At 39.1% G+C, this 24,355-nt stretch overlaps 2 protein-coding genes across 3 annotated transcripts; one reads left to right on the top strand and one right to left on the bottom strand.

Moving 5' to 3' along the window:
* The first annotated feature begins 7,463 nt into the window (after nt 1-7,463).
* Nucleotides 7,464-15,019, top strand: ihha (Indian hedgehog signaling molecule a). Its single transcript, XM_056754336.1, has 3 exons — nt 7,464-9,704; nt 11,248-11,509; nt 13,266-15,019. Exons 1-3 carry the CDS (start codon nt 9,405-9,407, stop codon nt 13,937-13,939), a joined length of 1,236 nt encoding a protein of 411 aa, XP_056610314.1. The 5' UTR covers nt 7,464-9,404; the 3' UTR covers nt 13,940-15,019.
* Nucleotides 15,020-15,174: 155 nt separating this feature from the next.
* On the bottom strand, nt 15,175-24,201 carry slc23a3 (solute carrier family 23 member 3). Of its 2 annotated transcripts, XM_056754325.1 has the most exons (12): nt 23,658-24,201; nt 22,004-22,140; nt 21,814-21,884; nt 20,595-20,668; nt 20,166-20,347; nt 19,861-19,945; nt 18,855-19,056; nt 18,446-18,696; nt 17,528-17,633; nt 17,277-17,444; nt 15,523-15,618; nt 15,175-15,447 (listed from the first exon to the last, which is right to left on the bottom strand). In XM_056754325.1, exons 1-12 carry the CDS (start codon nt 23,793-23,795, stop codon nt 15,185-15,187), a joined length of 1,773 nt encoding a protein of 590 aa, XP_056610303.1. In that variant the 5' UTR covers nt 23,796-24,201; the 3' UTR covers nt 15,175-15,184. The 2 variants fall into 2 exon arrangements, with proteins under 2 accessions (XP_056610303.1, XP_056610304.1); XM_056754326.1 differs by having other exon boundaries at nt 21,814-21,912; nt 22,004-23,786.
* Nucleotides 24,202-24,355: the final 154 nt, after the last annotated feature.

Here is a 24,355-nt window from a genome sequence, read left to right on the forward strand (position 1 = left end):
ATAAAATGTAATCTTGTATACAGGGTATAACTTGAACTTTCGCTTCCTACCAAACACTCATATTTTCTTAAGGAATTGATAATTTAGTAAGTATTAATACCTTATGCCTTAAAGGAATTGAACATTGGAAACTAGCATAATGTAAACCCATAGTCTTTTGAAGCAATATCAAAGAAGCTAACAGAAGTATGTTATTTAGGGATTTAGGGATGCGTCTGTGGCCTTCAAACCACAGCAATCTTACTGTAGCCACCATCCCTATACAGACGTTTACATACCTTGCTCAAACCTATAACAGCAGGATATAGAGCATGAAGGCACTAGCCGACGATTGCTAAACAAAATAATCAAGGAATAACAATAAATCACAGAGTGTGACCTGAGTAAATATTAGCTGACAGTAAATATCCTGACCGTTCCCTGCTGTATCTGTGTATGTTCAAATCGGCCTTCCTTTCTTTACCAACTCTTCATTTCTTACCCCGGCCGAAGGAGCTATGGGAAACTTTACTGTCAGGCACTGAATATATACACAAACCGTGAAGACAGAAAATTTGTCATGAACAGATTGTGGTCTTGGAAAACCCTGAATGATATAAACGCTGTGCGAGGGCCAACAAACAGTCAGTCTGCTTGAAGGTGTATGCGTGTACACTCGCGTGTGAGTGCGCATTCATTGCCATGTGGTATTTTTGTCCATTATAGCCCTAAGTGAGCATGTCTGTGGTAAGACAGTGTTTACCTGTGGTCAGATTAGCTATACTGCACGCTTGTGGGTCTCTCTCTGTATATAGGTGAGACAGGGAACGTAAGGAGACCTGAAGACAGACAGGGAAGAGGTTAAAATTAGCAAAAATAGGACCTTTATGCTGCAGTGCTGATCATGAACAGCATTTAACAGTCAAGGCCAAGATCACGTTTGTGCTGATAGCTTAGTAAAGCAGGGAACTTTTGAAATGATAATCGTTTAAGGAACAGTGATGATGAACAGGCGCTGCCATGTCCTCTTAATCATTAAATTGAGGAAATAACTAGCTACATTTATCTACCACAACCTGAGACTATATCCTATAGCTGTTGATTTAGGACTGTTGGTAACGGGGTTAAAGGTGGGAATAATTCTGAAGGCCCACAACTCCAGTCAGCCCAAAGATACTCTTGTCGGATTGACATTAAATGTATTTTAAGTCACAAAAAATATAATGTAATACAATACACAACACTGGAATATACAAAATAAAAGAAATAGAAAACTTATTTAAATAACCAAAATATGTATATTTTTTGATAAGCATACAATTTGTTGTAGAATTGAGAACATTCAAGGTTTCATTGAAATTTCTGTCAGCCTATGTAAATGCATGAAAAATTAAAGAAATTAAATTAAATTAAAAGTAAGCCCTAAGAGAGAACTTTGTAATAGAGAAAAATCATACAGTTCCAAAAAAAATACAAACATGGAAACAAATCTAGTTTTCAATCAGGATTTCTGTATATATTGTGGCAATTCCATTCCAGTGTGCGTGAATTTCAACAGTAATATGAAAAACTGAGAAAGTGCAAAGACGAAAACCATTGATGTTCATCATGTCATATTGAACTGATACTAAAATACAATTAAAACCATTAGCATTGTGTTGTTTATGAACTATACTTTGTAGTATTCAAGATCTGAAAATTGCGTGTTTTATTTGTAATTTTCTGCAAATAAAAACATTTTCATTCAGAATTTGGGGGAATTGTTGTCACTTCTTCACAGAATGAAAAACAAAAAGTTCATTTTACTGAAACATGTACCTATTGTCACATTGTATATAAAGTACTCAGATGAAGGAGAGAATCAAAAATAGAGTTTATTAACACGGCAAACCAAGCAAACAAAAAGTGACGGGAAACTCCTGAACAGAGATCAGTAGGCAAAAATCAATCCGTGTGTATATTCCTTAGTCGGGAAAGGCAGTGAACAAAGGAGAGAAAAAGCCGAACCAGCGAAGAGCCCAAGCCAGCACACATGAATAGTCCCCACTGTCTATAGGAGTGGAGATTAAGTCCTTGTCTCCGTGTTCTGGAAACGTATGCAGCGCACACAACACCTTGTAAACCAGGCACGAGTAAACAAACAATACATTGCCGCAGGCAACAGAAGAAATGGGGAAGGTTAAATAGCGGTGTGGGGAAACAATAACCAGGTTTAGGTAATGAGCCAATCAGCCTTGTGAGAAGCATAACGGGGATCCAGGGGAGAGAACCAGACACATGAGAAAAAAACAAAAGCAACCAAATCAACAAGAATGACATCTATAAATGGTGAATTCAGAAAATATAACTATATTGATGTATTAGCAAAGTTTTATCAGCCAAAAGGACCTATCAGATGTCATATCCTTTAAAATCTATATAGCCTAGCTTTGCTTTACATATCATATTTTTGTATCACAATATATAGTGCCATACATTTTTGGGGAAAGTTAATAAAGCAGGAGGTAGATGTATAACCCTTCATCTCAAGACACGACTCTCTACTGACCTGCATTAACTACACTTTGAGTCGTTTACCCTTGTTTTAAGAACAGCTATTTAAAAAAAAAACTTTTATACTTGAGATTTAAAGGAATATTATAGGATTTTTAGCGGCATTTAGCGGTGAGGTTGCAAAATGCAACCAATGGCTCACTTCACCCCTCCCTTCAAAGCACTACAGTGGGTGGGAGTGGACTTAAGCCGCCTTTTCACTGCATGCGACATTAGGGCACACGACAAATTCGTCATGAGGAACATTCAAAATCCATGCCAACATGGGAGGGAAGCTTATTCCAATAAAGCAGTTAAAGTGCTTTCATTCTCCCAATATTTGCCATTTTATAATGTATAAATGATTGCAAACAATAAACCGTTATGCATATATGACAAAAGAGCACCAGTGTTTTGGAAGGAACAATGTGGAGACAAGATTAAAAACAATAATATATAAACATTCTATTAATAATCTGTTAATTATCAGTAATCAAACAATTTTAAAGGATTTGTGTTTTACTGACAAAGTTAAAAAAAATTTTAAAATAATTTTCTGTTCACACGTGGTGATTGGAGTACACTGAAATACATCACTTCCAGTCGGTGAGTCCTATACGGTTTTGTCGCTCAAGTTCAGTTTTTTTAATGCATCCAAAGCTCAGATCACATCCGAAAATTGATCATCTTCAGACGGTCGTCAACCCTCTGTGATTCTCCAAATGAATGACTTCCGGGCTATCGGCCGTCGTTTGTCATTTGCATTGAAGAGGTGGCTTGAGACGTCATCACATTTTCTCTTCTTTGACAAAGGAGATAACGTATTCTTCGTGCTCTCTAGAGCAGTTTGTCCATTTAGGGCTACTGTAGAAACAACATGGCATATTCCATGTAAGAGGATGTATATAGATAGCTCATTCAAAGGTAATCATAACATGATGCTTCAAGGTCTTTATACACTTCTGAATACATGGTTATGTATATTATATTGCCAAAATGACACATCAATTTTAAAAAGATTGGTTGGCTTTAGAGATAAATAAATAAAGTGATGTTAAAAAATGAAGGTGAATTCTCATGTCATCAACACATAAGTGGCACATGCCGAATCATTTACGCCATCCACCAACTTTTGCCTCTATATTGCCATCTTTGTTTGAAACATAAATTTCTGGTTAAGTTGCATTCTTATCTATACATAGTGAAGTACCTGACAGCTCAAATTATAAATCGTCATTCTAAGCCTAAAGTATGGTTAGGAGATTTTTTTTATGGTTGATCAATAACTATTTGATTATTTTTAACCCAAAATGTTACGAATTGCAGCCTAAACTTAAACAAGAGGCCCAGAGAAATATACAATCAGGGGGCCCAGAACTGCCTCCTCCTAGGCCTGGGCCATGGACCATATACTGGTAATGAGAGAAAATATTGTGGGATAGGATGGTAGGATGCTGTCTCTCCCTTCATCGCGTCAGCTCGCTGCCACTGAAGGGCAGTGTGTGCACTTGCGCACACTTTCCGCTAGCCTGTCCCCAGCTCCAAGCAAACAGCCTGTAATTAAGGCTGCGGGCGGGCCTGCAGTCTTTGAAGCTAGCAGCAGCACCACAGCAACTCGCCACAGCCGGGGTGACAGCGGCATCCCGCAGAAGATCACGAGACAAACCCGTACAACATGGACACGCAGGATCTGTTCCGTCTTTTCCTCTCCAGTTACCACTTTCGTCGCGATTGCGCAATCATCTCCTTCTCTCACCTGCCTTTCATTATTTCCTTCTTTATGCCTCCTATATTTTACAACTGCTTAAAATGTTGCTCTGCCTTTGGAATGACATATTTTCAGTTGATCCATTTAACTAAACTGCTTGACAGTCTCACTCATAATTTGCAGTTTAAAGGAACAGTTCGTCTAAAAATAAAACTGCTGTCATCATTTACTGTCAACTCAACCTCATGTTGCTTCAAACCCGTATGACTTTCATTCTTGCACGGAACACAAAAGATAATGTTGGGCTGGATGTTAGTGACTGACATCCTCTGCATTCACTATTATTGTTCACAAAAAAGAACATTCTCATTCTTCTCCAGAGAGAGAAAATCATAACAAATGACGACAGACTTGTCATTTTTGGGAGAGCTAACCCTTAATTATCTCACTCGCTTTTCTGAGACTTTTCTGTCTTCTTGTCTTGCCGTTCCTCTGTTCAGTTGCCTGTCAGCACAAACCTAGACCCGAAAGCATCCGGCATTGTTTGCTTGTGGCCTTTATGTCAATACTGGGCAATGCATGTTGATGTTTACCTAAGTTTTAGCTGTTTAATCATATTGTCACAGCCTATTTAAAGGAAACAGGCTGTTAGCCAGTACACAACTGGCAGGAGCACCAGCGGTATAGTAAAATATAAATATAATAAGAACGTTTTTGAGCTGGTGAATCCATTCTGAGCAGTGAAACATCACCACAGTGACCACAGCTGTGGCATGCGTGCAGGAAAAAAGCAGCTTAGGCCTCTGAAGCCGAAGAGGAGAACCAAGCAGGACCAATAAACAGGCAGAAATGTGCAGCATGTGCCCTACTTCGTCTTCCGCTCTGCCATTAGCGTGGATCCCTCCACAAATATCGCCCTATGCAAACATCATATAATAATAATCATTCGTATAATTATCATAATCCCTATGAACCTCCACATCTTGCGTCGAATTTGAGCGATACTGAATTAGACTTCAAAACGTCCTGCATCGCCTTAGTATCAAACATTCCTTAAACCCACGCACAAAGAAAGTTAACAAAACAGAAGTTAACAAAAACGTTCCTCCAGTAACCGATGCTAAAAATTGAAACACGACCCACCGTTCACCTCGAACTGTTACGATTTATTTCTTTGAGAGTATAGGTCAGTTTCGCATGTGGAAGTGTGAAAGGTTTCTTGTTTTTGATAAAAGGTTTAGGTTAAGAAGGTACACAGAAACATACAGGGGGGAGGTCCCGCAGACTGCCATTGATGCATTGAGTTATTCAGGGCTCTTGACTTTAGGCCTCAATTACAGCCGTTTGGCAGGAGGACTAACGTGTGGAGACGCGGCTGTGGCGAGTCCGGTCCACGCTGACCGACCCTGTGCTCGTCCCCTGGGCAGTGCTTTGTTTTTTTAGCAGGCCGCTAGCTCAGGCTGCTTTTAGCCTCTGCTTTTATACATCTCTGGTATTATTTTTTCCCTGCTCGCTCCAACTATGACTGCCCCGACCGCTCCTCGTGCTCAGCTGCATGTGGAGAAACAGAGTAATCGGTCCCTGACGCTGTGCAGTGCATTGCATGCATGAATTCTATGACATCTCCTCTCTCTGTTCCAGTCAAAACTTGTACTTAGTGGCCTATAGAGACTTCACATCGGACCTAAACCTCCTGTGTGCTCGGCGAGAGGTTGGGATTCAGGTGCCCCGCGAGAAAAGGAGGAAATGGAAAGCGCAACAGAATGAAAAGTGTAACTTAGGCTACCTATAAAGGAAGTATCATGTTATATTATCATACCCTGAGGTTGTTCGGGACAGCAGGAAGTGGTGAAGGAAAAAAGCCACCACTACCTTGAGGGGAGTGAAAGAGCGGCGGAGAACACCGAATCGCACCGCAATCCACAAGAACGCCATTCCGAAGGACGAAAACAACTAAAAACAGAGTTGTTTACCAGTTAATAGTGGAGAAACACCAACTTGCCATCTCTCTCTTTCTCTCCTCCTTCCCCTCTGTACTTGCTCTTTCCCTCCTGCACACGCTTTTGTTGGTTAGTTCCGTGGGTAGCCCTGGTGCCCATGTGAGAACCCAGCAGACCCGGTTCGCTCACCCCACTGACAGCAGATGAAAGACTCACTGGCTGGCATTATTTGAAAGGCACCCATCTCTCTCTGTTTTGGCCCTGGTGTCCTCTTATTTCACAGGGCAAATTAATAACTCTGCTACATCAATGGACTCACGCTAAAAGAGCCTAGGCTGGCGTCTGAACCACTGCCATCGCCCGACTGACAGGGAACAGCCGCTACAGTGATGCCTTGAAGGACGTGAGCTCTTTTCTTGAGGGCAGAAGGGATTTCTGAGTGGATCCGACCACTTCTGAAGCATTGTCAACAGCCAAGTTCAATAGGCAGGCCCGCTAGCAGCCATGGCTTTATTTACGTCCATCAAAGGGAAAAGGACATGCTCCGTGGGATCCGCACGCTCTGTAATTGTTTCTCCACATCAAGATGCGAAAGTTTCAAAATAAGATCATCCTCACATTCCATTCGTGCATGCTGGTGTTGCTTTCAAGTACCTGCTTCTCAGAGGGCTTGTGGAATCACAGTCAAAAACATTTATCCTCTTAGTGGGATCAGTTAGTGGGAACATCACCTGTCCAGTAGGATTAAGGGGGAGGTATTTAGTTTTGTGCGATTGTGTTTTTTTTTAAGTTTGTAGCTTACGGCATGCATATTTTAAGATTAAATTTAGAATTTAAGTCGTGTTAAGAATAGAGAGGAGTCAATTTATGTAGAAGCCACACTTGAAACGTGAGGTGCAAAAGTCCAGTGATTCTTAACCTGCTTTCATTCAGGACGACGTATAATTAAACAACAAAGATCAACACAGTTAGGTTAACACAGTACCAGGAGTGTTTATAGAAAAAAATATTATAAAATTTCTATAAATATTACCATTATTCAAATATGGCACAACAATACAAAAAAACATACAAATGATTTGGGATGAAAGGTTTTGTAAATGTATACATCTGGTAGAAAAATGAAATAAAAATGTTTTTCAATGATTTAATTCACTACACAAAACATAATGCAATGTAACTTGTTGTTGCCATTTATTTCATAGTTGCAAAATATAACAGTCTATTTAAAAAATAAAGTAGATTCTGTAGCTTTAAAGGTACAGTTGTTTTGTACCCCTAACAAAGGTGGTCAGCAACTGTTTGGTTACAAGCATTCTTCCAAATCTCGTTCTCTGTGTTCATTGGAATAATTACATTTATACAGGTTTGGAATAAACTGGAGGGGTGAGTAAATAAGGACAGAATTTTCATTTTTGGATGAACCTTTCCTTTAAGGGACCATCCCAGCCACAGAAAGGTACTTTAACAAATACAATAACAATTTGCTATCAGAGCTAATACTTTATTAAGTGTTTTAAAAGCATCGTATCATATGCATTTGACGTCATTTAATTTTGTCAGTAAATTTACATTTGGAGGAAGAACTAATGATTTAAAAATAATTGAACAGAATATCAGAACAAACAGAGCATTGGCAGCTAAAATGAAGGTATTAGGTAAAATGTACAGTGACTGACATATCCTTTTTACAAGCCTTAAGATATGAAGGGGACCAAATTAACAAATGCTGATGGCGAGAGTAAAAGAGTGACAGTAGTGTTTAGTTTCTCAATTACTCTCTTTAACTCTCTGTTCCAAATGAGGACACACCAACCAGAACCAAAATACTTTGATATTTACAGACGCAAATAAAAAATAATAAAAAATCAACACCAAACACGTCTGTTAAATTTGCTTTTGAAATGGGCACAAAACCACTAGCCCCATTCCGGCAAATATTTGCAGAGCTAATTTGGAAGACTTGGGTCTGTTTCCTTTCCCTGGTTTAAAGAGAACGTGAACAGACTTTGAGTTCATGGATATATCTGTTCTTAAGGTGCTGACCGCTGGCTACATCCACACAGCCATCACTTGTGTGGTGGAACGTCTTCTCTCAGTTCTGGAGAAAACACTGACTCTTTACCAGCTTCATCTGCAATTAGAACAGTTGAAGCCCTCATACATTAACTCAGACCACCACACACTGGAGCTCTATCTGTTCATAGATGACACACGATGAGAGCTGTTGAGTAATTGATGGGCATGGACCCGATATATCAGGCAATTATAAATATTTAAGTTTTAAATTGAAAAGAGCCGCTTTGGTCAATAGCAGGATTTTGGGTCTTTTGTTGAGCTTTTAAAATGTTATTCGTAGACGCAGACTGTAACGCATTTACATAAGCCACATTGTTACACCTGTCAACGAAACTGAAAGGCCTCAACATACAAACAACTTGGGAATCAGAAGTAAAACATTAAAATCAGTTCGCCAATCCAATGCGTTTCCTTAAGCGTATTAATATGATGAAGAGAGAGGAGGGGAGGGCAACACGCGCTCACGTTTGTTTGAGGAGTAGCCAGGCTCCTTCTCTCGCGCGCTATTTGTGGATCTATGAATGGGAGCGCCTGAGTCCACAGTTCGTTCCTGAGATTTGTGTTTGCCCAGTCAGGCGCTGTGAAGCTAAAGAGAGCCGGTGGGTATACGACGCACCCAATGTGACCCGTGGGGAGGAGTGGCAGGCAGGGATCGAGAGGGGCAAAAAACTGGCAGGGTGCGGTCTTATTTACGCCGGCAACTCAGATCACTTTAATTCCCGATTCAAGTGGAAGACTTTCGCAAAGGGAGCTCATTCAAAGACAGCAGCAGTCTCACTGACAGTTGTCCTAGATTGCGTCGGAGTCCCACCGTATCTCTCTTTCTCTCCTAGAAACTGTTAGATAAATAAATGGACTTGCCTGCTCATTCTCATTTCGGTGTTTTTCTCGAGAGACCGACGTTTCGCATTGTGTGGGCACTGAACACTTGGTATCACTGGATCTTTTCGCCATCTCTCCGTGACAGCCTCTGCGTAAAGCGACTTAACTTTTACGCACTGACGATGACGAGGATAAGGGCGATAAAGAAGTAGACATTTCGTCCTCCACCCCCCATCTTTTACCCCGTGGGGGGGAATAAGGACCTACTGGGGGGTAGTCTCGTATTCATCGGCGAGCTGTGCCACCGTACCACTCCGTGTGAGTTCCCGGCGCGTTGGGGTGGAATGCGTCTCCCCGTGGTGTTTGGGTTCCTCATCGGCTGCGCCCTGATTTTCGCACCTGTTAACGAGGGCTGTGGGCCGGGGAGGGGATATGGGAAAAGGCGGCCTCCGCAGAAACTGACACCCCTTAATTACAAGCAGTTTAGTCCGCAAGTCGCCGAAAAGACACTGGGAGCAAGCGGGAGACACGAGGGCAAGATAACCAGGAACTCAGAGCGCTTTAAAGAGCTGACGCCGAACTACAATCCCGACATCATCTTCAAAGATGAGGAGAACACAGGTGCGGATCGACTCATGACGCAGGTGAGCAACACTTGGATAATGCAACGGGAATGAATTCAATTATCTGCCCATTAGAAAGACACTCAGTGGCTTTGATTCGATTGCGAGCGCATTAGACTTGTTGCGCACCAGTGCGCCCTTTGCTCGTTCCTCATCGATCTTCGCAGCTTTCAGAGGAATTGATTGCTGACAGCGGTTTGTTTTGTAAATTGTGATTGGGCGCCACTCGCAAAAACTAACGTTAACACAAGCTGTCATATTCCGAGTTAAATCTGAAACCTTTCAAAATAATGTTATTGTGCTTTGCCCGACAGCAATCAAATGTTCCTCTTCTTTAAGATCTTTAAAATAATGTTCAAATATTTCACTTAACGCAATGGCTTTGACAATAGTAATGGCTTAACAACACTGGTTAATTTACACAAAATATTATAATAACAATGATAATACAAAATAAACTTTAGGTGCTTAGTTTATCAGATAATATAAAGCCAAAGAATGAAAGCAGGTGTTTCCTATTCGTTACAGGTGTGGCTTATAGTAAAAAAAATAGGTCGTTCATGGATAACATGTCACAATCTATAAGCTTTACTTGTGCTACACAGTAAAATTAACAAAGTGAATACAGTCAAAACAAATCAAATATATAATACAGTCTAATCAACGCAGAAAAATATTACATGTAAACAAATTTGGTTGTTTATGTGTAGCCTACTCTGCTTTGGCAATGTGCTCGTCTTTCCATGTTCAAATTTGAATTTGCTGTTAACTTAATAGAAAAAAAATGTCCTGTGTGTATTTTTAAAGGGTGGTGAATGCGGTTAGGTTAAAAGTGAATCACTCTCAACATGTTGGACACATTTTGTACCTTGGTCAAAGAAAAATACCTGTGGGAAGGTAAATATAACTCGGCCTGTATTTGTGGGTTGAAGCATCAGTCAGCTCTCCTCATGATTCAATAATTTGGTCATATTATGTAATGTTTTATGTGGGTGCTTTTGCAAACAAACTATGCATACAAGAGAGGTGCCTGGATTATAAACTTACACTAACCATGACATGTTTGTTAGAAAGGCGGAGAAGGATATCAGAACTGCTCATTTTGTTAATTTATAAATATTTGTATACATTTTTTTAGAAAAGCAAACGTATTAATTGTTAGTCAACACAAAACTGGGGAAACACAGTAATAGTTCGGTAAAAATATCTTAAAGTAATATGATTTGTATGGAACAAATATAACTTTTATGTAGTCAAAACATTTAGGGACAATCTTTTTTAAAACTACTTTTATTTTGTATAATGTTTATGGTTCTGCTGTCGTACCCTTTAACCCACTTTTAGATTGATCTTTGCACTTCAAAGTAACACTTTTAATGTGCTTCATTTTGATACCACAATTATAATTCACTGCACCATTGGTATGTTGTTTTCTGTAACCTGTTAAGCCCTTTGGAGTTATAACTTTGGAATGTTGTGGCTGGTTCTTGCGAAACTCAATGAAGGGTCATCACTGTGTTCCACGTAACCCAGGTTTAAACCTCTTTCCGTGTTGCATTCACAGCGCTGTAAAGATAAGCTGAACGCTCTGGCTATCTCTGTGATGAACATGTGGCCCGGCGTGAAGCTCAGAGTGACTGAGGGCTGGGATGAAGACGGTAATCACTTTGAAGATTCACTGCACTACGAGGGAAGAGCTGTCGATATCACCACCTCGGATCGCAACCGTAATAAATACGGCATGTTGGCACGTCTAGCGGTGGAGGCCGGTTTTGATTGGGTCTACTATGAGTCCAAAGCTCACATCCACTGCAGTGTGAAATCAGGTAGAAAAAGTCTCACATTATCAATTGTGCGTTATTGAGCTTTATTATAGGGTCAAAACTAGGCTATCAGGCTAACCAAACAAATATACATTTTTGTTGAATGAGGTTTATGATTCTGGTTAAAAATTGTCCAGTTTTTTTCAGTTCCCAGAACTTAGGCTTCATTTCTTCTGTATTGTGTCACAATAAGTTAAATCTAGGGTGTAAGGTAGATATGCATAAAAGTCCAATTAGATCAGGCGTGTCCTGTTGTGGTGAATGTGGTCAGTTCTCATTAGTTTGGGGGAGGTAAGTGGTAGACCTGGGACGAAGGTGACAAAATGGTAACAGACCACATCATTAAACCTTAAACACCTGGTTGTATCTGAGTCACTAGAGACAACATTATTGGCCAGACAAGCAGCCATTAAAAGTGCACTCTTTAGACAAGAGTCGTCTATTGTTTTCTCTGATCTTCTGTGCTTTCTCTATAAATGTAGTGATGTTGTATTAAAAAAATTTTTACCTAGTATGTGCAGAAAATCATATTTATTTTGCCAGCCAGTGTGGACCATAATCCAATGTTTGTGACCTTAATGTGCCAGTCTTTGTCTATGGAGTATTACACCACTCCTAGTGGGGAATGGGACTTCTGTGTGGACATTTGTGAGGCACTTGTGTTATCTGTCTGAAAGAGCGTGCAAACACAAGCAAGACCCGTTGTCTGCCTTTGCTTTATCAAAGTCCTATAGGTGTGTTCTTTATCTGGCTGAGCTGTTAGTTCCCGATTTCAAACACTTGGATTCAGTATAAATGGAATAAATGTGCAACTATCAGATTGATCCAAGGATCCGCAGAGTGTCACTTTCGTTGAAAGCAAGATATTTGTCCCGTCACCACACTTTTAAATACGGTTTGAATGAATACCTTTGTGGAGCTTGTGACTGTAGAGCTGCATAAAACTAATCAATTTGCTTTAAACAAGAATGTAGGGAGAAAGGCTTTCTAGTTTTGATGTGAGTATCAGAGCATTTTACCCTATATGAACTTTTGTGGGTGTGTATGCAAGAGGGAATGTGGCTTAAGTAGCAGGACTGCTAAAGTTCTCTGAGATGATTAACCAGCTTCTTTGTTTTCCAGATGGCAATTCTGTTGTTGCCTTTCTCAGATGTCTTATCACAGTCTTATCACCCGGCCTTGGTACTTACCTTTCCCAAATATTTGTCTAGGACTCGATGGAGACTTAAGACTCATTCCTGTTTCTTTAGCGTGCGGACAACTTCTGAACTCAGTCACTTCTGTTGGACAGGAGACGTGGAGAGCCGAGATTGAATCAAGCGGTTATTTATTAGCTTTTATTGCATTTTTACCTGCTGACTGGAGTCGTGTGAAAAGAGAAAACTAATTAGCTTGAAGGATGGCATTTGAAATGTTTGCCTTTGCCTGGCGGGTTTTTTGCCACTGTGACTTGGAGTTTGATTGGATTTTTATGTGTTTACAATGAGAGCAGGAGTGGGTTTGTGTACTCGGGTGTGTATGCGTTGAGTCATGTTCTGAGTATCTGAAAGAATTTAAAGACGTTTGAAGATTAATCTAGGAAAGGCTTTGTGCCATGTTTATGTTTGAAAAATACAAACCTGAACATAAGTAGATAAACCTTTACATACACTATTAACTAACCATGTGTTTTTTTTAATTGTTATAGGCAGATTTTTATGTACACAAAAACATTGGTTGTAATTGGTCGTTGTTCTCTCTCATTCTATGATTTCCTCAGATCACTCTGTGGCTGCTAAAACCGGAGGTTGTTTTCCTGCATCGGCGTATGTCACGGTTGAGGGCGGTACCTTGAAGACCATGGATAGCTTACAACCTGGAGAGAAAGTTCTCGCATCTTCAGAGAGCGACGGCACCGGACCGCTCCTCTACAGCGAAGTCATCACCTTCCTGGACCGAGATCATACCGTACAGAAGCGGTTCTACAGCATCCAAACAGACTCCGGTGCCACACTTAGCTTGACCGCAGCCCATCTCCTTTTTGTGTCCGTGGGGAACTGCTCAGGGCCTGTTGTGAGCGGAGCGCTGCGATCCGTATACGCCAGTGACGTGCGGCCAGGTCAATGTGTGGTGTCCACACGAGAACAGCAGGGATACCTGTCCCGGGTCACTAAGATCCAGATCCAGGAGGACAGGGGCGTTTTTGCTCCGCTTACCCGCCACGGTACAGTGGTGGTCAATGGCATCGTTTCCTCCTGCTACGCAGCCGTGGACCAGCAAAGGCTTGCACATTGGGCGTTTGGCCCACTCAGGGTACTTTATAACTGGGGCGGGCCAGTTGGACATCAGGCTGTGGGGATACATTGGTATTCCTCACTGCTGCACTGGGTTGGGACTCATGTGCTGGACCCAACACATTTTCACCCCTGGAGCATGACAGACAATGACAGATGAATGCGAGGAGGAAATGAGAAATTAAGAGAAGCGTTTGATAAATAAATGGGGAGGAATTGAACGAATTCGGATGAATTGTCTAGAAGTAGGAACGGGAAAAGAAGAGACAAGGTTAAATGATGCAGAAAGGAAGTTAATGGAGAGAGGGAAGCAGGGGAGAAGGTTTGAAAAACAGAATCGTTCATGAGCAAAATGGACTCTGTCAAGAGACTTAAAAGCATGCAATGATTCTGTGTGTCGACTCTCGTTTGAGAAAGTGGAAAATGAACTGATTCCTTTAGCTCATTTGTAAAGAAATATTTAACACTTGTTTAAATGGGTTTTCTATACTGCCTACACTGGAAAATTCTCACATATACAGACTCGCACACGCTTACTCATATACAGTATGTCCGTCTGTATCTCTTCTACATGTTCACTAAACATATCATTATAATCATTAAAAACAGGTTAACTAAAAACGCTCATACTCAGGTAAGAAGTGAACCACCGGAACCACTTATCAGGGCAACCCCACCTGATAAGGTTGAGGTTTGAGATGGAAGGCAGGAAGACCTTTTCAAAAAGAAATGAGATTGGAAGGTACACAAACACACCCACAGAAACTTCACAGCTATAGAGAGAGCATGGGCAAAACATCAGGAAAATGTCTAATACTGCATAGAATCCTGCTGTGCTTTCAGGTCATAACCGTTTTGTTTGCATTTTTATGGTCAGTTACGTTTTTCACTGAAGAGACAAATGTCTTTCCCATCTTAATCAGCTATTTAATGGTCACACTTTACACTGTATTTCTCCATCTAGCATACATAAGGGTTTGAGTACACTTTTATGAAGGTTTATTAGAAACATTACGTTAACTCAGTACAATGTGTAACAATGTTATATGTATTAGAGTTTATGCCAGTTTATGTAGGCCTTATGTGTGCTTTATGCAGTAATACTCAATTTCCCATACAATTTACTGTATTTATCTGTTTTGTGGCATTATTTACATTTTACTTAAAGATGTCAGAAATTATATAATATTTGTAAAACTATTTAAAGATCTATTTTTCAGAATTAAAGATTATGGAAATACGTGTCTTTTTCTTTATTTGTGCTTAGTTTTTGATTCTTTTGAATAGTTTCTTGGTAAAGTTCTGTGCCAACAGATATCAGATCAGTCATAAACCAAAAAGAAACCCGAAATTTAAATACATTTTGAAAATTAAAATACAAAGGACTACTGTAATGTGCAAACATTCAAGTGCTACTAACAACGGGATCTTTTTCACCTAATAAATTAGACATCTCAGGTACAGTTACAGTGACTACTTCAATATTTGGGGTTCTGCAGGCACAGAAGGGCACAGTTCTTAGTCCACGCAGCTCCAGAAGTTTTAGGAATAGGGGAGGTGGGTCATACACTGAATCTGGGCTATAGCTGTATCCTTGCTGCTGGTCAGCCAGTGACTGAATCTTGTTGGTGCCTTGACGTCGGAGAAGGCCCCTCTCAGACAGAGATCCTAGTAAGTTCCCAAAATGATATGCATTAAACCGAGCTTTATTTCTTTGTTCAATGTATTACTTTGTTGTCTTACCTGAAACGGTAAGCTCTAGAAAAAAAGCCAAAACCCCAACAAAGAAAACGGGTAACGTCAAAAGAGACTGGAGAAGAACATCGACACTGGGTGAACCTGAACATGAGATGAAGTTAAGGTCTACAAATGCATTTCCGTCCAAATGAATGTAGGCAAAAATAATAAGCGCAACAATGGTAAAAAAAATACATTTGGGCCTTTCACACAGGAATCGTTCTTAATGTAATTGTTATGTAAATAACAATGTAAATAAATATTTATATTATAATATAATAAAATTAAATAATAAAAAATAATTAGTGACGCTGGAGGTCAGGACATTGTTTAGCTGCGCTGCATCTGGCTTTTGCTGAATGCCCAAAGACATCCTGGGTGAAAAGTCCATTAGGCCAGTGGTTCTCAAACTTTTTTCGATTGTATAGAGAGCATGGCTTTGCGGCCCCCATATAAAGACTTATAATCATAAACTTAGAATTTTGATTAAACCAAAAAAAAACAGTTATACAATGCTGGAACATAAATTTCTTTGGTTGGAGTTCTTATTTTTCTGATGTTTGATTGCATAAAATTACATTTCTATATTTCATAAAATGCATAAAAACGACTTTTCTGTATTTTTTATACTTTATTGAGCTCTACATCTCTTAATGTTATTATATTGGGTGATTTTAATATACACATTGATAATGTCAACAATATTCTTACCAGGGTTTTTATTTACTTTCGATCACTCTCCTCATCTATTCCCACTGGTATTCCTCAAGGCTCTGTCTTGGGCCCTCTGTTTTTTAACATCTATCTTGGTTATATTTTTAGTAAATGTGGTATTAGCTTTTATTCATACGCGGAGCTCTACCTGTCTTCCAAGCCAAATTCTACTCTTCCTTCTTCCTCTCTCCTGGATCCTTTAGAAGAGATCAAATCCTGGTCTTCAGGGTATTCTCTAAAGTTAATGACCAACAATACAGAGATCTTCCTTGTTGGTACTTGATCCAATATAGAAAAATTCACTAGTTTCTCACTCTATATCAATAATTCTGTGATCTCTCCATCTTTTCATGCTAAGAGTCTAGGTGGTGTCCTTCTTCTTCTTCTTCTTCCTGGTTTATTTATAAATAACTTTTTAATACAACTGTTGTTGTCGAATGTACTGTACAAGGATAAAAAAATTACACTGGCTTCCTGTTTAATATTGAGTAGGGAACAATATTCTGCTTCTCACTTTTAAAGCTCCACATAATCTCGACCCCTCATATCTCTCTGATTTGCTTCATATCTACACCCCAACACAGACTATCTTCTTCTACTTCCCTCGTGGAACCTTTTGTTCGTTTAGTCACCATTGGGTCTAGGGCATTTAGCTGTGTTGCTCCTATTGCTCAATCTAGACAAAGAAAGTGACTGTTTGACCATTTTCAAATCATGTCTTAAAACGTATTTGTTTAGATTAGCTTTTCATGATCATTCTTAACACTCAATAATTGCAGTTTGTTGTATTGCTACTCTTAGTTTAAGATTAGCTTTTCCTGATCATTGTTAACTGTCAATAATTGTTGTTCGTTGTATTGTTGCTCTTAGTTTTATGATTACAACAAAAGTTTACGGTGTTCTTGAGTGTTTTGAAAATCGCCTTCAAATAAAATGTAAAATTTGTGTCACCACAGGATCCGTCTTGGGCCGACGGCCCCCAGTTTGAGAACCACTGTATTAGGATATATCCCTGTTATAGCCTACAGTACATTAGTCTGTCATACCCGTTTGAATAAACTCCGAGTGAATTGTAAACCAGCGCGGCAATGCCAATGACATGAACATTGTAAAGCCGATGTTGAAAATGTTGCGTCCTGAGTCCACATCGGCATGTTGGAAATAAGTTATGCCTGTTGCTATGGCGATTGTGTAGGTCACGCTGAGCACAGCACCTGAGAGAAGCAATTAAACACTCAGTATGTGAATGAATAAACCATGCAAAGTTCATACAGAAGAAGCTTTAAAAGACAATCACCATGGACGGCCAGAGGGACTGAGCAGAGGATCCGAGCTAGTTGTGGAGACACACCCAAAATTAACAAAAACACACCGGCTAACTGCACTGTGCTCCGAGACCCAGACTGAAGGAAAAAAAATAATAATTACAAATTACATCTCAATAATATCAATATATTCAGCAGTGAGATATAAATTAACAACACATGGAAACCCATTTACACTGCTAAAATGTTTTGGTTCCCATAACATTCCTTAAACAATAGTTTTTGGCCTCCAGAATGTTTTAAGGTTTGTTTTAGGTTATCCAGGATATTTTTCCTTGCGGAAATAGAACGTTCTAAAACAAAAACGAACCTTCCTCTACTGTTATAAAAATAAAATGAAATAAACCGTAAAAACCTAAAAACAAACCTTATAAAGCCTTCTGGGAACCAAAAACTAACGTTCTAAGACCCTTATTTTCTGGTTGCAAAAAATAAAACCTGAAAAGAATGTTCTTAGAAAGTAAGGGGAAAGTTCTGTGTTAACTGGTTATCTCCTTTACAGTTCCTGAAGATATATCACAAATGTCTCAAATTGGCAAATGTCAAACAAAAGATTTCAATTTGAACATGTTTCTCATCCAAATCTTTCAAGACCAAATGATATGAGCTTTACAATTGTTTAACTATAACAAACAAAGGGTTTTTTGTTTGTTTTATTGGTAAAACTACTGTATAGTAAACACAAATTACCATGGTATTGCTACAGATATTTGTATAGTCAAACTGTGGTAAAACAAACACAGTATTATCCAAAGTTTAAAAAAGAAAGTACATATCCCAAAAGCCTTTAACATACCTTTGATAGTGAAACTACAGAAATAATGCTACAATAAACAGAAAAAAGAGTATTTTAACAAACTCAAGTCACGCATCTGGAGTAAGGGCATTACCTGGTTGAGGCCAATAACGCATGCATTAGGCACACTGCTGCAAAGACCTACTGGCGCCCCCATCAGGCCAGTTAGCAAACTTCCTAACCCATCCACACACAGGCCCCGGTTACAGGCATGTGCTGGGGGCACAGGAGCCTTCAGGAGTCGAGCTGCTACCACATACACAGCTGTAGAGCTGACACTGGCAGACAGGCCTCCAGCCACTCCTGCTGCAATGCTTTTTCCAGACATTAGGGGGAGCGCTGAAGCTGAAAGCACACATCGACAATAAAGTAGACAACAATATTACTTTTTTGATTGATAACACAATTTAGGATTTGACATTAAAATCCGGGACATCATGGATATTAAAATAGGACTGTTAATTCATTTAAAATAAAACTGGAAGAGAGATCTTTCAACCTACCAGGAAGGGGGAAGTAAAGCCAGGGTACAATGTGATTAGAAAAAAGAATGTTAGATGAGTTCATAGTGTTCATGGACTGTATAAAGGTGTCATTTAAAACTCTCTCCGTTGAAAGTATCTGGGCAATAGAGGTAAGGTGAACATGTCCCCACTTTATCAGAGCGGCACAAACACCCCACGTCAACATCACAGACAGAAGTACCTGGAAAGAGCAGAAATAATATAACTTTTATTGAGCATGCACATACTCTAGAAATGTACGTACATTACCTGTTTAAAAGCAGAATCCACTTAAGTATGTGGACACTTAAGACAATTACTTACTTTACTTGCAACTTACTTTATTGTTATATTATCTCATGCAATAAAATGTTTGTCTTTAAAAACAAGTCTTAAATTTCAATACTGTTTGGGGTGTCTGTATAATCCCACAGGGCACAGATACACAATCACCCACACATAAAGATATTAACTCAAACCCAGATGGACACAAATCCAAACTAGACAGTCAGGCACTGTCTACTTCCAAACAGAAGTGAAACACCAATAAGGATTTCCCAAAAGCAGGATTCCAATATGAGTTTACGATCACTCTTTAAAAAGCCTTATTCAATCTCATATTAAATTAAGAACATTTTAGCCAAAGATCTCTGTAACACAAGGCACATCTTCGTTGGGAAACTTTGCCCAGATCAATGGTATAATCTTCTTACAGGCAAAACAGCAATCTAATGTACTGCAGGTTAAAAGCTGTAACAGAAATCTAGAACAGGATATGCCATAAATCATGACTTACGCTGTCTTAAGGTACAAGTACGAGTAAACACAAAAGTAAAATTACAAGTAAACTTTTCTTTCATCCCAGGTCTATTGTAACATGGTGAAAGGATTAAACATGATTCAAATTGTAAAGACTTATGTTTAATGGAGCACTGGCCCTCAAATCAAACTGCGTCATATATTAAACCACATACTTTAATGTTGATCGAATTTCAGGTCTACTCACACAAAGCTTCCGGCAGAGCGGAAACACAGATAAGCGCAGAAAGGAGTGCAGGTGTTGGGACAGGATTACCAGAAGCATAATTGCCCTAAAAATACATGATTTGTATTACATCTTTGTTATTAAGTTTAAAAAAGAATCACGTCTTCTATAATATTTCCAATTTAATAAAAAGGTAGAGAGTGCATGTGGTATAATTAGGCAAAACTACTGAAGGACTTCATCAAATTTTTGAAACAGCAAGAAAGGTGTGAACAGGTTAAAAAAGATATGAGAAACACAATATTAAGACCATAGAGACTTCTTACAGTGCAGCCATGCCCCAGTGGTCAGAACAAAGCAGTGCTGCGTTCCTGTAGATGGAAAACCCCAGGATGCAGAGGAGCGGGGCCAGAACTAAAGGTCCACTCCGTCCCAATGCAAACCCACTCACACCAGTCAAACCCAGGGCCAACTGCACCACACCTGTGACAACAGTCATCCCTCTCAACTGCATAGACACACACATAGAGAGAGAGAGTGTGTTGTATGAATAAATGCACTTCAGTAGACAAAATTGCATATATACACACAGAAATTAAGATTGTTTGCCTTAAAATTTGAAAATAATAAAATAAATGTTTAAAACATGCTAAACAACTTGGAATTGATGTGATTATGTGCTACTGTGAATGTTTGTGAGAGATAGTGGAGGGGTGGTCTGAAAGTTCAGCACCACGGACAGCACTGTGCTCTACCTCTCTTATTGGGTGTTCTGGGGCCACAGTCTCCTCGGGTTTGAGACACTGCCCCCTGCAGGCTACAGGAATCTCTAACAGATGATGCAATGATGAATATCAGTGTACAATGCTCAGAACCTGGCACTTTTTGAGTCTATATAAGTTTACATATATAAAATAAATAAAATGGCGCTTCACAATGTCGCAATGGTTTTATAAAGAACCTATAACATCAGAAAAACCTTTCTGTTTCTCAAAATAATTTTTGTGGTGGAAAGAGGTTCTTAAAAAGTAAGAAAGAAGTGGTTCTTGAAGGGAATGGTTCTTTGAGGAACAAACAACATTTGTGACCTTGTGAATAACCACTGGTAGCGATAGTATCAATAGTATTTAAATATTGAGGAATACACATTTTGCATAATTATGCAGTGTTTTCTGTCCAAAATGGTAAATTCCCTGCATTTTAAAGCGATACTCCACCCAAACAAGAAAATTCTGTCATGAATTACTCCCCTCAAAGTCGTTCCAAACCTGAATAAATGTCTTTGATCTGTTAAACACAAATAAAGAATATTAGAATATTAGAATAAAGAATATTAGCTACTGGAAGTGCCCTATAATTATTTGCTTACATTCTTCAAAATATCTAAAGTTGTGTTCAACCGGACATAAAAATGATACAATATTTTTTCCTACTATGGTAGTCACTAGCCGGTTTTCCATCACCCATGCGCATTTTGAAGTTTCACATCAGAAACAAGTGTTGGAAAAGGCAAACTTCGAAATAAAAAATGAGGTGTGTTTTGAGATGTTTTTTCTTTTTTGCGAAAAAGGGATAACGCAAATAATTGGAGATGGAAACACATTAGCCGAATAAACTCCACTAAACAAAAGATGACGTAACCTGACTTACCAGTGTGCCGATCTTGTCACACAGCATCTTAAATGTTGTTATTGTCAGGGGAGCCATAAGAAAAGTGACAGTGAGGATGATTCTAAGGGCTCTCGCATTTAAGGGGGCCCTCCATTAATTAACCATTAATAGGGAGATTGTGAAGGGACCAAGCCCCAGCCTTAAATTTACGGGGCCCTGAACAGCTAACGGCTAACTTTTTTCCAAATATATTTCTTTGTGTTCATCAGAGCTAAGACACATATGTAGGTTTGGAACAGCTTGAGGGTGAGTAAATGATGACATCATTTTTATTTTTGGGCATAGTATCTCTTTTATTCTTACCGGCCTGAGCAGAAATCAGGGTCATGGCAGGGATCAGGAAATCCAGAGATGGAGCCTGGATCAGTGGCAAGCTGTGGACCGGATTAATGTTGTTTTATCCTTAGATGCAAAATGCTTAAGACTTAGGTAAAACTTTATCAGTTTAAATGGAAAAGAACAGAATGATGAATAATGGTAAAAGCAACCTTACCGTGACCCAACCCAGCTCTGCAGTAGAGTAGATATACCTGAATAAAAGAGCACATGGGCCACTACTCTTTCCTTGTCTACTTCATGGATGAGCAAACCCACAACCAATGCACAGAGAGAGGACTGCACCAACACATGCTGCACAGAGACACAGAAAAAATATAAATATTTGTATTCCCACAACAATTGTTCTTTGGCCTGTTTCGAGGTCGTTAGAATGCGTTCCTAGTTTTGGTTGCTCTAGTAACATTTATAGTCAAAAACTCTGTAGTAGACAAGAGACAGATGATGTGAGCTCCGCTGCTTTACTCCTATTGGTTGTCGCTCCCGAAAGTCGCTAATCATTTACATAAAGTAGAGCAAATCTCAACTTTGTCGCTTGCTAGACACTCACACTTCCTGCCAGTATAGTTAATATACATAAATATAAACAATAATAATATATTAACTATATGAATAATATATATTTGACATACCTTACATACATTTCTGAACATTTTTAAGCATGTTTTAAACTTATTTTAAAACATAAGTTTAAGCAGTGAACCTTCCAAGATTTGATCTGATTTGATCATTTTATTTTACCCTTCTGTCCAAGATTATTTTAAAGAATGTCATTATGTGAATTTGCCAGGTTTTTGAAAATGAGTGAAGTAACATTATTTAAAGAAACAAAGGTTATTTTAACTATAAAAAGGTATGGTCCTTTGGGGAACAAAAAAGGTTCTTTAAAAGCGGGTGTAACACACAGGGTTTCTGCCAATCTCATATTAATCTTGAGTACCTATAGAGTAGTATTGCATACTTCGTATCTTCGAAGAGTATTTAGTATGATCACATTTATAAAAGACAGATACAGCTTTACGATTGTTTCCGAAAACATAAGGCGTGTGCGAGGAGGAGGGGTAGGCTGAACCAAAGCACGTGCACACCCATTGCGCAGACATTAGTTTCACTCACCACATGGGGTTCATGTCCGGCATCTTTTAGTGCTGGAACGGCTCCATATACATAAGTTTCAAACGATCTCCAAATCCAGCGTTATATCCACAGTTTATATAACATTCATCACCCAAATGCAATAAACAACACCTGAACTTCGCTGACGTATGCTCTCTCTTCTGCTTACAAGTGAAAGTGATGTCTGCGCATGCTCCTTTTCCTGCTCTCCTGTGGCCGTGCCGCGTGCTTTTCCAGAAGAATTGTCCAATAAGGGACTAAGAAAAACTGTTACGAAACAGTTATATATGTTTGAAAAAAACTTTCCGAAATGAGTGTATCGAGCTCAGAAATACTACGTAATACGCCCAACTCGTTTTTTTGACAAGTTGACCATGTTAAGCACGTTTAACATTGTAAAGAAGTCAGAATGCATGACAAATCGAAGCAGGGCCGCATTAAAAGACACTTGGTGGTGTAGCAAGAGCAAAATCAGGCATAGTTTAACAGTTCTATTTTGAGATGAAGTAGTATTCCCAGAAAATTTTTTTTTTATCAATTTTTATTTCGCTATTGGAATGACTGAATAATTAATCTTATATTCATACATGATTTCATTTTGAATTTTAAGATTACATCTTTTTAACTGTGAAAGCATTCCTGACTGCACCTTTAACCTTAAAAAAGATTCACTATAAAACTTGTATAAAACTTACTTGCAGCGCAAGTGGAATATTCAGCAACAATGAAGGACTGAAATTCACTTCTAGACTCTTTATTCCTCCAGCTTGGTAGGGGTCCAAAGGTTCCTCTTCACATGCAGCCAGATTTTTACTTCCGTCACTCTTTACCATTGTATTCTCGTTCCCTTTTCTTAGCTCTTCTATAGTCTGTCTTTAAATGCTATTTTGGCTGTGTCTTTATTCACAATATCTGCTCAATCCGTTCACTCTTTCTTTCTGTCTTTTGGTGGCCTTTGACACTGTGTTATGCAACATACGGGTTTTCATCAGTTTTACTTTTAATCATTATCTTTGCATTGACTTAAATTGACAATGGATGATTGCAGCAACATTGCTTGGAAAGCTGATATGAAGGAATCTGTGATTGTGTTTGCCACCGTAAGCACGAACACAGCTCCACAGTGACCTGCAGCGGTGCACATGCTTGGATTGGAAAATACTGAGGAAAGATACTCTGTATTACTTCTATATGTTCTTAAAGAATACCTAAGATATGAATAGTTTAACACAAAGTTCAGTGATGTGATGTGTAGGGGACATTCCTGTGGAAATCATGCTGAAAGTTGTTTACCAGTGGATTGGATCAATGGGTTCAGGGATTGCTTGACAAGCCTCAGTCTCCCTTATACTTTACATTAAATACTTTACATTTGCACAAAAAAAGAGTAAAA

This window comes from Triplophysa dalaica, chromosome 8 (assembly GCF_015846415.1).
Source record: "Triplophysa dalaica isolate WHDGS20190420 chromosome 8, ASM1584641v1, whole genome shotgun sequence".
NCBI lineage: Eukaryota > Metazoa > Chordata > Actinopteri > Cypriniformes > Nemacheilidae > Triplophysa > Triplophysa dalaica.

Bases quoted from the DNA above. Each gene is read 5' to 3' on its own strand.
- slc23a3 (XM_056754325.1), bottom strand. From the start codon at position 23,795: ATGGTAAAGAGTGACGGAAGTAAAAATCTGGCTGCATGTGAAGAGGAA. The intron at 17,445-17,527 runs GTGATTGTCTTT...TGCTTCTCTCAG, and splicing joins AGTCCCTCTGGCCGTCCATG to GTGCTGTGCTCAGCGTGACC. The intron at 15,448-15,522 runs GTAAGACAACAA...GGAACTTACTAG, and splicing joins TCTAGAGCTTACCGTTTCAG to GATCTCTGTCTGAGAGGGGC.
- ihha (XM_056754336.1), top strand. From the start codon at position 9,405: ATGCGTCTCCCCGTGGTGTTTGGGTTCCTCATCGGCTGCGCCCTGATT. The intron at 9,705-11,247 runs GTGAGCAACACT...TTGCATTCACAG, and splicing joins CGGATCGACTCATGACGCAG to CGCTGTAAAGATAAGCTGAA. The intron at 11,510-13,265 runs GTAGAAAAAGTC...TGATTTCCTCAG, and splicing joins CCACTGCAGTGTGAAATCAG to ATCACTCTGTGGCTGCTAAA.